This window comes from Xenopus tropicalis, chromosome 7 (assembly GCF_000004195.4).
Source record: "Xenopus tropicalis strain Nigerian chromosome 7, UCB_Xtro_10.0, whole genome shotgun sequence".
Lineage (NCBI taxonomy): Eukaryota > Metazoa > Chordata > Amphibia > Anura > Pipidae > Xenopus > Xenopus tropicalis.
Genome location: NC_030683.2, coordinates 58,953,265 through 58,969,319, shown reverse-complemented (window position 1 = coordinate 58,969,319; position 16,055 = coordinate 58,953,265). Strand labels below are relative to the sequence as shown.

At 40.8% G+C, this 16,055-nt stretch overlaps 1 protein-coding gene across 1 annotated transcript in view; it reads left to right on the top strand.

The window, feature by feature from the left end:
* capg (capping protein (actin filament), gelsolin-like) overlaps window positions 1-2,779 on the top strand; it is a 100,883-nt gene extending 98,104 nt beyond the window's left edge. The window contains exons 9-10 of the mRNA NM_001011294.1: window positions 2,475-2,563; window positions 2,651-2,779. Of these exons, the coding sequence (NP_001011294.1) occupies window positions 2,475-2,563; window positions 2,651-2,716 (155 nt within the window). The 3' untranslated portion in view covers window positions 2,717-2,779. The remainder of the gene's footprint in view (window positions 1-2,474; window positions 2,564-2,650) is intronic.
* Window positions 2,780-16,055: the final 13,276 nt, after the last annotated feature.

Sequence of the window (16,055 nt, the reverse complement as noted above, 5' to 3'; positions counted from 1 at the left end):
TTTGTAGTTTTTTAATTATTTTAATTTTTGTTCAGAAGCTCTCCAGTTTGGAGTTTTAGCACCTGGTTGCTATGGTCCAAATTACCTTAGCAACCAGGGAGTGGTTTGAGAGACTACTATATAAATAGGAGAGGACCTGAATACAAAAAGAAGTTATGAAAAGTAACAAACAACAATATAACTGTAGCCTCACAGAACAATAGTTTTTGGCTACGAGGGTCAGTGACCCCCATTTAAAAGCTACAAGGAGCAAGAAGACAAAGCAAATACTTAAAAACTATAACAAATAAATAAGGAAGACCAGTTGAAAAATTGCTTAGAATTGGCCATTCTATAACATACTAACAGTTAAAAGTGAACTACCCCTTTAACCCTTTTACTGCCAGCCATTTTGGTCAAAGCGGAACTTGTATTGCCAGACAGTTTTTGAACATTTTGCACTGTTTCACTTTAGGGGCTTTTCCTCAGGGGGACTTTTAGTTTACCCAGGAAAACAATATATCGTTTTTTTCAGAACAACCTAAGCTTTCAAAATATGGTAGAATTTTTGTGTAATTCCAATTCTGTAACAAGATATAGATTTCTCACTTGTATAGGTCAAAAACTCCCAGCAGTACACTACCAAATTTCCAAAGCACTGCTCCAGAAAGCTGCATACTTTAGATTTCAAGGCCAAAAATTCCACTAACAGAAGGTTTATCCCAGAAAATTGTACATTTTTGGAAAGAACAGATAGGGAATACAGAATAGGCACAACTGTCTGTCTACTCCAAACTATCAAGTCGCAATGCTTTCCTAAAGTTATTGGTTTTTATCCAAATTTGTGATTTTTTTAAAAAATCGCTTCAAAGCTTCCAGTCTATAGTATCTTATCTCCTACAGGTCATAAAGTAACCAAATAAAACACCCTAAATATGAACGCCAGGGGTCCACTGAACAGTCTGATGCCCAATATGTATAGGTTTACTTAAGTATGTGGCATGTAGGGGCCCCAATGTTAACATACCCCCATATGTACTGTCATTTCTGTCATTTCAGCTCCTGCAAAATCAACACATTTACATCATTATATGTGGGATAAAGCTAGTAAAAAGTACGCTCACCCCAGAAAGTCATATATTTTTGGAAAGTACACATTCCCCCGAATCTAAAATGGGTACCCATGTCTTTCTACTCCAAAGTACCAAGCCGCACAGCTTTTCTAAAGTTAGCAATTTTGATGACATTTCCAAAAATCCCCTCAAAGCTTCCACTTTGCAGCATCTTATCTCCCACATAGCATTAAGTACCAAGATAAAACACCCTGAATTTGAACACCAGGGGTCCACTGAATAGTTTGATATGTATAGGTTTACCTAAGTATGTGGCATGTAGGGGCCCCAATGGGAACATACCCCCATATGATCTATCATTTCAGCTCCTGCAAAATCAACACATTTACATCCTTTATGTGGAATAATGCTACAAAAAAAGTACACTCACCCCAGAAAGCCATATATTTTTGGAAAGTACACATCCCCCCAAATCTATAATGGGTAAACATTTCTTTTTGCTCCAAAGTACCAAGCTGTAAAGCTTTCCTAAGTTTGCAGATTTATATGACATTTAGAAAATCACATATAAAATGTTGCAATTTGCCGCATTTATCTCTCACAATTTCTTGATAAAGATCAGATAAAGGCAAATCACTCCAAATAGGAACACCTAAGGTCTACTGAACAGTTTGATGCCCAATATGCATAGATATACCAAAGTCTGCGGTATGTATTGAACCCAAAATGAAAATAGTGCATAAGGATTTCTCACATGCCGCCGCTGCAGAGAGCAGCCTTTAAATGCCAACGGCGTATGGGACACGTCGTTGGCATTTAAGCCCTTTTACTGCGACTTATTACTGAGATTTATTGCACATGTCCATGTCGCTGCTCTGATCAAGTGAAGGGAGGGGGGGAGCTGTTCTACACCAACACTGCTCTTTGGAATGCAGTTCATTCATGGGCTGATTTCAGGCAATGGCCGAGGTAATTTAAGGTTGTGAAGGGTCAAATGGAATTGTGTTTAGCTGACCATCTCAAATAGTACACACATACAGAGGGGTTTAGTTCTCTTCTAACCATGTCTATTTAGCACTATTATGTTAGTTTTTTCAAAAGGAAATGCAAGTTTACAGCAAGGTGAACCATGCAAGGTGTCCAGATTTTTCTCACAATCCATAACCTAGCCCATTGCCCTTGGCTGTTGTCTGGTAGATGTAGGGGTAGTGGGACAGAAAGAGAAGTTGTGACTACTAGGTTGCTGTTTAGATCACTTTATCATATAATATTAATGAATACTATGTTTTAGATTTATTAAATTCTGCACTATAAGGTATCTTCTTTGTTTCTGCTATTTGAAGCCTCTGGTAAAAGATGTTTGGGTTGAATGGTAGGATAAAAACTTTCTATACAACCAATGTAAAAATATAATTGTTACAGGCAAGAGAGCCAACAAAGAAGAACAGGACTGTAGTCTAAAGACTGCCAATGAGTTTCTGTCACTCATGAGATACTCTCCCACTACTCAGGTGAGAGTCTTTCATCATTTATTTTGGCATTGAACAATCAGCATTTTGTTTTAAACCAGGTACTTAATTTAAATTCTTTATTTGTAGGTTCAAGTTGTGTCAGAGGGAAATGAGTCTCCTCTCTTCAGACAATTCTTTAGAAACTGGATGTAAGCCTTTGCAAATGAATACATTGTTTACATCATATAAGAATAAAATGTTAATTTTACATTGTTATTGCTTTGAATTATTTGCAACAGATACTTGTATAATATATTTTTTATCCCAACACACTATTTCATGAGGCACTAGGGTAGAAATGTAATAAAAGTTGGAAAGTTTGCACTGGGTCTGTTAACCTAGCAACTAATACATGCATGTTTAACTTTATTTATAAACCGCTACAAGGATACACAGCACTGTACAATCTTGCAATGTATAAAAGTACACAAAGGACAAGTATTCAAATAAATACAATAAATAACTAGAAAGGGAAGTTTGAGAACAAACTTCATGTTGGGTTGGAAAACGTGAAGTCACTGAATGAAATCTGATCTGTTGTCTGTTCTAACCTTGGACCACAGTTATATAGTAAAAACCACTGTGCAAAGTTTGGGGACCCTGGTTTTAATAGTGTCTGAATGGCAGAAATTTAAATTTCCCCACTAAAAGTCAAGAAGTGACATCTGGTGGTTGGTGGCTCTGCCCACTTTTTCTAACCTAGAACTGCAGTTACCCAGTGACTAACTCTGCAAAGTGTAGGGACCCTAGGATTTATAGTTAAAGAATGGCAGAAGTTTTAATTTAAACCAATAAAAGTCAATAGGTAAATTGTGATGGTTGGTGGGTGTGCCCATATATTCTAACCTTGAGTTGAAGTCACCCAGTGACAAACAGTGGGCACCCTGGCATAAACAGTGTGAGAATGACAGCATTTTAAATTTAAATCAATGAAATTCAATTCATGAAATCTGATTGGCTGTTAGTGGCCAAACCCATTTTTCCCATTTTTGAACTGCAGTCCCCCAGTGACCAACTTTGCAAACTTTGGGGCCTCAGGTATGTCAGTATGGGACTGACAGCATTTGACACTTCACCGATGAAAGTAAATAGGTGAAATGTGATTGGCTGTTGGTGGCCCCACCCACTTTTTCTAACTTTGTACAGCAAATACCCAGTGACTAACTTTGGAAAGTTTAACAACTAATTAATACTTAAATAATGGCATCAGTTCAAATATAAACCAATGAAATTTAATGGGTGGAAATGGATTGGCTGTTGGTGGCTCCACCCACTTTTTCTAACCCTGAATACATAGTCAGCGAATGACTGACTGTGCAAAGTTTGGGAAAGGCAGCATTTTAAATTTAAACCAAAAAAATTAAATAGGTGAAGTCTGATTGGCTGTTGGTGGCTCCATCCACTCTTTAAAACCTAAAAATGCAGTCCCCTAGTGACCATGATGTTAATACTGTGAGAATGGCAGCAGTTAAAATGTCCCCACTGAAAACAATGAAAGAAATGTGATTGGCTTTTGGCGGCCCTGCCCACTTATTCTAAGCTGTGCAAAGTTTGGGAACCCTGGCATCAAACCAATAAAATTCAATAGGAGAAATCTGATTGGCTGTTGGTGGCTCTGCCCAATTTTCCAAAACTAAAACTTCAGCCCTCTAGGGACCAACTGTGAAAAGTTTGGGGACCCTGGTGTTAATACTGGGAGAATGGCAGCAGGTTAAATTTCCCCATTCAAAGTCAATAGGTAAAATCTGATTAGCTGTTGGTGACTCCGCCCACTTTTTCTAATCTTGAACCGCAGTTACCTTGTGCCTAACTCTACAAAGTTTGGGGACCCTGGTGTTATTCACTGTGAGAAAGGCACCAGGATGAATTTCCATTAAGTCCACTTTTGGGCATCCAACAATCATCATATTTTCATTCAGACTGACCCCATGACTATGTGATTTAAATTTGGGGAGTGTAGCCTCAAAGCTGTAAGATTGGCAACAGTTTCAATTTTCCCATAAAAGTCAATGGGTGAAATTTGATTGGCTGTTGTTGGCCCCTCCCACTTTGGTTCATCCAACAAATATTAATGTTTCATTCAAAGTAGCAGGTTTTGGCAGTGTTATTAATATGATTAGAAAACAAGAGGGGCTGGTCAAAGAGAACACCCAGCATGCTAAATTAATAGAGTTAATAGCAAAGATTTTCAGTGGAATAAAAACAACAACATTTATTGGCTCAAATTAACAAAAACATAAATTATATAAAAAACATACTATACCAAACAATGACCAGGTGCATCCTAATCTCCTAACGCGTTTCGCGCGCCATCAAGACAATCTACAGGCGTGGATCGCCACCATCTACCTATAGTAACATAGTAAGTTGGGTTGAAAAAAAGACATACGTCCATCAAGTTCAACCGTAATGCCTATATATAACCTGCCTAACTACTAGTTGATCCAGAGGAAGGCAAAAAACCCCATCTGAAGCCTCTCTAATTTGCCGCAGAGGGGAAAAAAATTCCTTCCTGACTCCAAGATGGCAATCGGACCAGTCCCTGGATCAACTAGTACTAAGAGCTATCTCCCATAACCCTGTATTCCCTCACTTGCTAAGAATCCATCCAGCCCCTTCTTAAAGCTATATAATGTATCAGCAAGCACGACTGATTCGGGGAGGGAATTCCAGAATTTCACAGCTCTCAATGTAAAAAATCCTTTCCGAATGTTTAAATGGAACCTCCCTTCTTCTAAACGAAGTGGGTGCCCTCGTGTCCGTTGGAAGGACCTACTGGTAAATAAAACATTAGAAAGGTTATTATATGATCCCTTTATATATTTATACATAGTTATCATGTCACCTCTTAAGCGCCTCTTCTCCAGTGTAAACAGACCCAACTTGGCCAGTCTTTCTTCATAACTGAGACTTTCCATACCCTTTACCAGCTTAGTTGCCCTTCTCTGGACCCTCTCTAACTCAATAATGTCCCGTTTGAGCACTGGAGACCAAAACTGAACAGCATATTCTAGATGGGGCCTTACCAGCGCTCTGTAAAGGGGAAGAATAACCCCCTCCTCCCGTGAATCTATACCCCTTTTAATACAGCTCAATACCCTGTTTGCCATTGCAGCTGCTGCCTGGCATTGCTTGCTACAGCCAAGATTGTTATCTACAAGGACTCCAAGGTCCTTCTCCATTATGGATTTGCCTAGTGCAGTCCCATTAAGGGTATATGGGGCTTGCATATTTTTACATCCCAGGTATACATTTATCCACATTAAATCTCATCTGCCACTTAGCTGCCCAGATTGCCAGTTGGTCAAGATCCTGCTGCAGGGATGTCACATCCTGGATAGAATTGACTGGTCTGCAGAGTTTTGTGTCATCTGCAAACACATCTGCAAAAACATGATACATTACTCATAATACCCTCCCCTAAGTCAATTATGAACAAATTAAACAAAAGTGGACCCAGTACAGAACCCTGAGGGACCCCACTGAGGACTTTATTCCAAGTAGAGAATGTACCATTAACAACCACCCTCTGTACCCGATCCTGTAGCCAGTTTTCTATCCATGTGCAAACGACTTCACTAAGACCAATATGCCTTAGCTTAGAAAGCAGTCGTTTGTGGGGAACGGTATCAAATGCTTTGGCAAAATCCAAATAGATTATATCTACTGCATCCCCACTGTCCAGCTTCTTACTTACCTCATCATAAAAAGCAATTAAATTGGTCTGACATGACCTGTCCTTCATAAAGCCATGCTGATTACTGCTCATAATGGCATTCTCCACTACATAATTTTGTATGTGATCCCTTAACAAGCCTTCAAATAACTTGCCCACCACGGATGTCAAACTAATTGCCAGGCTGAGATCTTACTCCCTTTTTAAATATGGGAATGACATTCGCCTTCTTCCAATCCCTAGGTACCATACCTGATGAAAGAGAGTCTGAGAATATCAGAAACAAGGGCCACTGTAATTCTGCCCCTAGCTCTCTCAGTACCCGAGGGTGTATTCCATCTGGCCCAGGTGCCTTGTTTACATTTATCGTGTGTAACCCTTTAAGCACCATATCCTGTGCCAACCACTGTGTAGTTGGAGCTGAAGCAACAGTGAAGCTATTGGGTGGGACTTGGCCCACTGGCTCCTCTACTGTATACACAGAAGAAAAGAACTGGTTAAGCACATCTGCCTTTTCTGTATTCGCTGTAACCATATTGTTATTATAACTCAATGGGGCCACACCCTCAACCTGCATCTTTTTACTATTAATATACTTAAAAAACTTTTTGGGGTTAGTCTTGGCCTCGGCCGCGATGCGCTCCTCATTTTCTATCTTTGCCTTCCGGATTGCTGTTTTACAACATTTGTTTATAATCATTAAACGCATCTACTGTCCCCTCTGACTTATATTTCTTAAAAGCTTTCCTTTTTTTCCCTATTAACTTCTTTACCTCAGAGTTAAGCCACATAGGGTGATTCTTAACACTTGAATTGAGAACAGTAATGATTTAATATCATTTTAAATGACAACCATTTCTGCTCTGTGTTTTTATCAGAAAACATAATGCCCCAATCTATGCCCTGAAGCGCTGCCCTTAAGGAGCTAAAATTTGCCTTCCTAAAATTTAGTGTCTTTGTTGCCCCCGTGTAAATTTGTTTCCTGCACCAAACATCAAATGAAATAACATTATGGTCACTATTACCCAGGGGTTCAACCACTTGCACATTTGCTATACGTTCTGGGTCATTAGAGGTCACTAGATCTAGTATAGCATGGTTCCTGGTTGGCTCCTCAACAACTTGTGACATAAAGTTGTCATGCAGCAAGTTTATAAACTTGTTCCCATTTACTGTCCTGGCAGTACTATTGCCCCAGTCAGTATCAGGGTAATTAAAATCCCCCATTATTATCACTTGCCCCAAACTAGCAGCCTTTTCTATTTGCAACAGGAGCTGGGCCTCCTCCTCTTCGCTTACATTAGGGGGTCTATAGCATACCCCTACAATTAGTTTGGTAGATTTTTTACTATCTGCGAAAAGCTCAACCCATAAGGATTCAGCTCCCTCTGTTCCCCCCATCACTTCCTCCTTAATATTTGCTTTTAATTCCTGCTTAATGAACAGACACACTCCTCCTCCTTTTCTATTGCCCCTGTCCCTCCGAAACAATGTATACCCCCCAATATTAACAGCCCAGTCATGAGACTCATTCAACCAAGTTTCAGCAACTCCAATCACATCATATTTCCGCTCCAACGCCAGTACCTCCAGCTCTCCCATTTTACCAGTCAGACTCCTTGCATTGGTAAACATACATTTAATACTGGTTCCGGCGTGAGAATGACGTGTAAACAACTTATGGGCCTCCCTGCCATTCTCAGTATCCCGAAGCAAGTCTCCTCCCCCTCATCCACTACCTCATCTATCCTGTCTACCACAGAATTTCACGCTGCACACCCCCCCCCCCCCACTCCTAGTTTAAAATCTCCTCCAACCCGCTAGCCATCTTTTCCCCCAAAGCAGCTGCCCCATCATCATTGAGGTGCAGCCCATCCCTGGCAAAGAGGTTGTAGCCGATTGAGAAATTAGCCCAGTTCTGGAGAAACCCAAAGCCCTCCTCCCTGCACCAATCTCTCAGCCACGCATTTATCTCCCTGAGCTCCCGCTGCCTTCTTAATGTTGCTCGTGGCACAGGTAATATCTCTGAGAAAATTACCTTGGAAGTCCTCGCCCTCAACTTTGCACCTAGCGTTCTTGAGGACTTCCCCCCCCCTCCTCTAACTTTGTCATTGGTACCTATGTGTACCAAGACCGCCGGGTCTTCCCCAGCCCCTCCCAACAATTTGTCCACTCGTTCCACCACATGCCGAACCCTAGCACCAGGCAAGCAACACACAGTTTGGCATGTAGGGTCTTTGCGCCAAATTACCCTATCCACCTTTCTAATAATTGAATCCCCTACAACTATAGCCTGCCTTCCCTTCCTAGCACTATTCCCCCCACCTGTATTAGAGGTGCCGGCTCCCAGGGTGCTCTGAGAGTCAGCCCGCTCCATACATGCCAGCTCAGAGCTGCCTTTCCCAGCATCTTCACCTAAAGCGGCAAATCTGTTGGTTTGTACAAGCTGTGAACCAGCCCCCCTACCCTTGTGTCCCCTACTTCCCCTCTTAACTGTTACAAATTTGTCTCCCTCATTAACCTCCACTGTCCCTTCTCCACCCCCCACTACACCGGCCCCTGCCAGTGGTTGCTCAGTGAGCCTCCTGTTCTCCCCCATGTTTGCAGCTGCCCTCAGTGCTGCCAGTTCCCCCCTTAGATTCTGCACCTCAGATTCCAAGAGGAAAACCCACCTGCATCTCTCACAAGTAAATACTGCATGGAACTGCTGCTCCAGGACCACATACATGCGGCAAGATGCACACTGAGTAACACCAGCAATCATACTGCAACTCATATTGCCACTAGGTACTTACAGTCTCCCGAGTGCAATCCCTTGTATAGTGCCTTTTAAGTTTAACGCCTTTTTTGTTTTTAACGCCTACTATACACTTAATCTACATGAAACACTTTAGATTACATGCAACACTCGCTAGCAGCTCCCAAACTCGCTGTGCAGTCAGAAACTTATTGAGGTTCAAACCAGTTAATTTAATGGCTTCCCCCCCCTTTTTTTTCCCATATATGACTGTGGTCTGTGCCTTGCTAGAGCCGGTTCCCTTCTGTTTCTCTACTCGTAACATTCTTTGAGCCTTTTTTGCTTAACCAACCCCGGGTCACTGATACTGTGCCATTGTTTTTATATCCCCCCCCCCCCCTTTTTTTTTATCTTTCCATCTCCTCCCCAAGCTAACATTGGGGATGTTGTGGTCAATTTCTTAAGTGCCAGCAGGATCATGTGTCTCTCCCTATCCGGTTATTCCGAAGCCTCCTTTGATGTACACTAATGTAAACGGTTTTACTTATGTTTATATGGTTTTGTTCGGACAGGTTTTGCTAGGCTTTTACACTTGCATATATGTATACTGGGTCAGCTGTGGGCAATTCCGAGAAGCATTGACATCACTTTACCCCCATGGCTTTTAAAATCTTAAGCCTAAACGTCCAAGGCTTTAACTCTCCAGTCAAAAGAACTAAAGCCTTTACTTTCATTACAAGCTGATATGCTTACAGAAAAAGCACTTTTCTCAGACTTCCTTAAGGGCTCTGGCACACGGGGGAGATTAGTCGCCCGCGATAAAACTCCCTGTTCGCGGACGACTAATCTCCCTGAGTTGCCTACCCCTGCCATCCCACCAGCGAACATGTAAGTCGCCGGCGGGATGGCAGACGCGGCGGGGCAATTTCAGGGAATCGCCGAAAAAGACTTGTGAGTCTTTTTTGGCGATTTGCACAAAATATATATATATATATATATTTTTTCACTCTAGTTTAGCTGTGACAATTGATAAAATGAACATTGACCCTGAAGGCCGCTTTATAATTGCTAATGTTCACATAGGGGACTCCCCTTTAACTATAGTAACCTATTACACCCCTAACATCGACCAGATAGAGTTTCTCACTAAATTATTTGACATGCTATAGTAACCAACTGGGTCCACTAATTATCTGCGGAGACTCCAATTCAGTTTGGAATGATAGACTAGACCATCTGTCATTCTCTGGAAAACAGACTGCCCTTAAGACATCCCAGTCCTTCAGAGAGCTTCTTAACTCCTTCTCTCTGGTAGATGCATGGAGGGGAAAAAACCCAGATGTTAAACAATTTTCTCCCCACTCTGCCCCTCATAAAGTTTCCTCAAGAATCGATCATGCATTTTTTTTTCCTAACCTCGTTCCGCTACTCTACTCCACCAGAATGTTAAACATCAGCTGGTCAGATCATTGCCCCATCCTAACTTCATTATCCCAACTTCACGAATGCCCAAGAGTTAGATTTTGGAGACTAAACGAGTCATTGTTAAGCTTTAAAGAGAGCATTAAAAAGGGCCCGACACAATATTTCACCGAGAACTCCCAGTCTGGTTCTACGGCTTCCAAATTATGGGAGGCACATAAACCAGTGATTAGGGGACAATTTATCCAGATAGCTTCTCAGCAGAAGACAAGAGAGAAAGCAATTCAACTCCTCACTCACTCCCTGGACCAAATGCACCTCAAACAGATAGATGACCCTCTCGTTAATTACCAACCCCAAATATCTCAACTCCAGAAGGGACAAGATCAATTGCTAACCACAGCAGCTAAATAGAAACTTAGATGGGCTAGGTATAAACTATTTTACTCACTAGATAAACCGGGTAGGTCCTTAGCACGTAAATTGAACAACCAAGATCCCTTCCCCTCCATTCACTGCATACGCACAGCTCAGGGCTTCCAAACAGGAAATCCCATAAAGATTGCCAGTGAGTTTGCCTCATTTTATCAAAAGTTATACACTAACCCAGCCCCTATTTCTCGTAATACAAGTTCTTCCGCGATCTTAATCTCCCTAAACGTTCTCAAGACCAAATTTGACTTAACAGAATAGGAGATTTCCGCTGAAGAAGTTACTAACACAATTAGGAATCTAAAATCAGGTACCGCTCCCGGTATCGATGGCTTGCCCAACATCAACTACAAAACATTCATGAAGGAGCTCACCCCACACCTTACAGCAATGTTAAATAGCCTTAAAGGGGACCGGTCACCTTTAGAAATAATTACAAATTGTTTTCTATTGTGTTTGTCAAGCAAAATAAACTTTACTTACACAATATATATTATTTTAATCTTATATTCTTCAGCCTTGGAATTCACAGTTGCAGCAAGCAGGCAGGCACCATTTTGTGGACACTGTTACCAAACAGGCATTGCATCCTGCCAAAATCTTGTTTCTGTGCCAGTATGGGGGTACCTAATGCCCATGTCCATGCACTGGTTACAAAATTACATGGTGCGAAGGGAGAGGGAATGTGAGGAGTGCAGCAACATCTAAGAAGTTCTGAATTGAAAGTGAAAGTAACTCTCTGCCCCACCCCTATGCCTAAGGCATAGAGGCGGGGCAGGCAATATATGATTGACAGCTGGGATTTTTAAATGCTTTTATAATGGGTATGGATGTGGTAATAAAATTTTGGGTTTCTTGTTTAATTTGAAAGGGGCTTTTATTATACAGCTTTTTATGTCTGGGTGACAGGTCCACTTTAAGGCGGGAGGTAATCTAAGACAGGAGTCCCTCCAAGCAAAAATTTCAGCTATACCTAAACCTAACTCAGACTTATCAAACGTTAAGAACTACAGACCTATTTCAGTTTTAAACACAGATATTAAACTACTTGGGAAAATAATAGTGTCAGGAACACGCCACTCTCAGAGTGACGCGGGGACGGGGCAACAAGGGGTTACACTCAGTCACCTTTCATACAGGTTAGACTAACATTAAGCACCCCAAAACACACCACCGCCCAAAATAACTATTTGCTGCCACCATGTCAGGTGCAACCACAGGTGAGTGGCTGGCAGGTAGGAACCTATGTGCAGGTAACCCAGAACTCCCTTAAAGGGCCAGACAGCCAAGTTAGATGAATGAAAGAGCTTTAATGAAAAACAAAACAGAATGGAAATAAAAGTACTGTACCAGCCTGTAATAAGATATAGAGTTCGGTAACAGGTGAATCCAGAGGCAGGCAGGGGTCAGTCCAGGCAGAGTTCTAGCAAGTCCGAGAATCAGGCAGGGGTCAATCCAGGCAGAGTTCTAGCAAGTCCAAGAATCAGGCAGGGGTCAATCCAGGCAGAGTTCTAGCAAGTCCGATAAGTCAGGCAGAAGTCAATATCGCGAAAACCAAACAGGAACAAGGCAGGGAACACAGGAATCAGGAACCAGGAATCAGAGTTGGCAAGACCAGGCTAAGCGGGAGCGATGATCAAGCACTGGGTGTAGTCTGGAGAGGGTTTATATAGTCCGGTAATTACTAAAGCAGCCACACATGTGATGACCAATAAAGATAGGGAAACTGGTAGAAAGACAGAAGGGACACAAGGGCAACCGATCCCATATAGCACAAAGAGCCCCCTGTGGCTCAGCAAGCATGTGCACCTAGAGTTCCACATACAGTCCAGGGTTCGAATCCCTATAGTTCCTGACACACCATCTATCATTAACAGGCGATAGAAACCTAATACACAAATATATCACACAAGCTTTCTTACTGTAGTAAAGGTTAACTTTAAACTAATTCCACAGGCACACTAGCAGCCAAAAGGTTAATTTACAAACACACTCTCCTGCTAACAGCCAACTGGTTAATTATCCATTACACAGAACTTAACCCCCTACTCAATACACACACACAGCCAAGCAGTTAATATATTTAGGCCCGAGCATTTATACAAGGTACGTGGGGATCTTTATAAAGCCATAGGACAGAACTTGTTAAATTTTATATTTAATATTACAAAGGTAAACAGTGCGGTAAGAGTTTGGAAAATTGAGCACACACTCCAACCAAAATTTGAACCTCAAAATATGAGCTGAAGAATACCTGGGTCTGTGGCCCTTTTTATGTCCCACTGGGACCCTTCCTCATTACCGTATGCATGAGAAGGGAGTGTCCAGAAACTTTTCCCTGGCAAGCTGCACTTCTCATGCCAGTTTCTTGTCATATAATATTGGTACTTGCCAGTATCCAATATTATTATGAAAATATGGGCCACTTCCTGTTTGGCACCAGTAAGGATGGAGGCTCAGGGATAAAACTCCTGTTTCCCACAGGTCAAAAATCTGCATTAAAAAGCTGCTGTATATAAAGTTTTTACACATACCTTCCCCCTGAGGTGGAAGAGAAGCTGAGGTAGTGACAGGCAGACTTTTAACAGTATCTGCGTCGAGTTTGCAACATTTGTTATAGGCTGCTGACATGGTTTCAAATGGCCTCTGCCTGACTCTAGTCCATTGAGTTTGCAACATTTGTAACAGTCTGCTTACATTGTTTCAAATGGCCTCTGCTTAAGCCTCGTGTCTTGAGGTGAAATTGAAGCCTGACACAGTATCAGGTGTTTTGTTTTGTTTTTTAACATACTCCTCATCGAGTTGCAACATTTGTAACAGATGGCTGACATTATTTCCAATGGCTGCTGCATAAGCCACTTCTCCTGAGGTACTGTTTTAGCTGCTTAGTCCTGTTCTGAACTTTGGAACCACAGTGCTTTTTGCTCATTATTCATGAAGCTACTCTGCCTTTTCATATAATACTTGAATGTGATCCAAATATTACTCTGTTATATTGGTTTCTAAGTTAGTGAACTAGTGTATTTAACCTGAGTAATTGCTACTTTACCTGCAGCTACCCAGAATTACTATTGTCTCTCAAAATACTAGTTCTGTCTTTACCTCCTGTGAGATACAGTATATCAAGGGGGAGGAGAGGAAGGAGGAAAGGAAGAGTAAAAAAAAAAGGAAAAGAAAGGAAGGCATGAGAGAAGGGTGAAAACAACTCTTGACTATTGTATGTATATATATATATATATATATTTATTTATTTTTTTATGGAAACACATTCTCATACCTCATCTATGGCTTCTAAAACAAATGTTAAAACATATGAAAAAGGATACAGAAAAAATGGAAAGCAACAAAATTCAGATGCTTCCAACATTTCTTTACCTCACAGACCCACTTCTCTTAAAACCCCTCTGACTGAGGACTATTCTCTCATTGTTGCCAGGCTCATCAATCCTGTCATTGAGGTTACTACTGAAAAGGCTATTGATACATTACAAATAAACATTACCAACATCTTTGAACAACTCATCAACCACGAGAAACGTCTTGATGAATTTGATTTAACAGTTTCTCAAATTCAGAATAATACACTGAACTTGCAGTCTCGGTTGGATCCTTTGGAAAAACAGGCACAAGAATTAAAACTGAAACAACTAGATGATCTGGAAAACAGATCAAGAAGAAACAATCTTAGATTTATCGGCATACCAGAGTCTTTCCAGAATGATTCTCTGTATAATCTTGTTTCCAAAACAATTCCTCATAAACTTGGACTTCCTCCAGAATGTGCCAATTTTAAGATTGAAAGATTACACAGGATTGGTCCATTAAAAGACATTCAAAACCCAAGACTAAGGGACCGATTTACTAATCCACGAACGGATCGAAAGTGCCCGAATGTGTTTTTTTCGTAATAATCGGTATTTTGCAATTTTGTCGTCGCCATCGTGACTTTTTCGTAAATTGTCGTGACTTTTTCGTAGCCGTTACGACTTGCGCAAATTGACGCGACTTTTTCGTAGCCGTCGCTAAAAAAACGGAAAGGTTTGCCTGCCGTTTACTAGCGCTCAATATGAAAAAGTCGCGACAATTCACGAAAAAGTCGCGACGGCGACGAAAAAATTGCAAAAAATACGAAAAAGTCACAAAATGTTCGTTTCCAATCCGATTTTTTCCCATTCGGGATTTGGATTCGTGGATTAGTAAATCAGCCCCTAAGAGTGGTAATTGTCAAATACTTAGACTATTCTGAGAAAAATCGATTGTTTCAAGCATACACAAAAAGCGAAAATGCTAGATTTTGAAGGAAAAAGAATCCTTATTTTTCAGGATTATTCACTCTTCCTTTCTCAAAAATGTAAAGAATTCTCAAAGGTCTGCCAAGCGCTGATAATCCACATCAACATCAACTTTTCTCTAATGTACCCTGCAAGACTCAAAATCTTCTTGCCTTGTGGTACAAGAATCTTTAATGATCCTTTAGACGCATCCACTTTTGTCAACTATCTGGAAAGAAAGGAAGTCACCAAAACTTCTCTTGGTGGAAAAATAGATAATACAACTAAAATCCACTCTAATAGCCAGAGAGCCCGCAAATATGATAAACCATGCCATTCTAAGATTTTCGAAAAGCTGAAGCCTACTACACTACAAACTCACTCCAATTCCAGATCAAGATCACGGTCACCTCATCCTCCCAGAGGAACTAACCCCTCACATATCAGCAAAGATGAAATGTTATTTGAAACATGATCAGCCATGCTTAATTGTGCCTGACGCACAAGGGGATGCTTTTCTCCCTGATAACTCTTCTCTTTGAGAGAGTATTCAGACCTTGATCCTTTAGGGAAAAAGTAAGTTACATATGATTAGATTGTATTGTTTAAAATTGTTATGCCTTTGTAGCTTATTATTTTATCTACCTAATATTGTTATGCTATTTGCATTAATTGTTAATATTGTTGACTATTTTTGCCCAGTGGATGTTATTAGAAGTATGTTAGAGTATCAAATTCTGCTCTTGCTCATCTTTTCTGATACAATTCCAAAATAAGTCTTTACCATTGAACATAGTTTCCTGGAATGTCAGTGGATTAAATCATCATATAAAAAGGAAAAGTATTTCACAAAAATTAAAAAGCTTTAAATGTGATGTAGCTTTTTTACAAGAGACCCACCTGAATGAATCTGATAACGAAAAGTAGGAAAGGGTAGGAGAAGTTGTTTTTTCT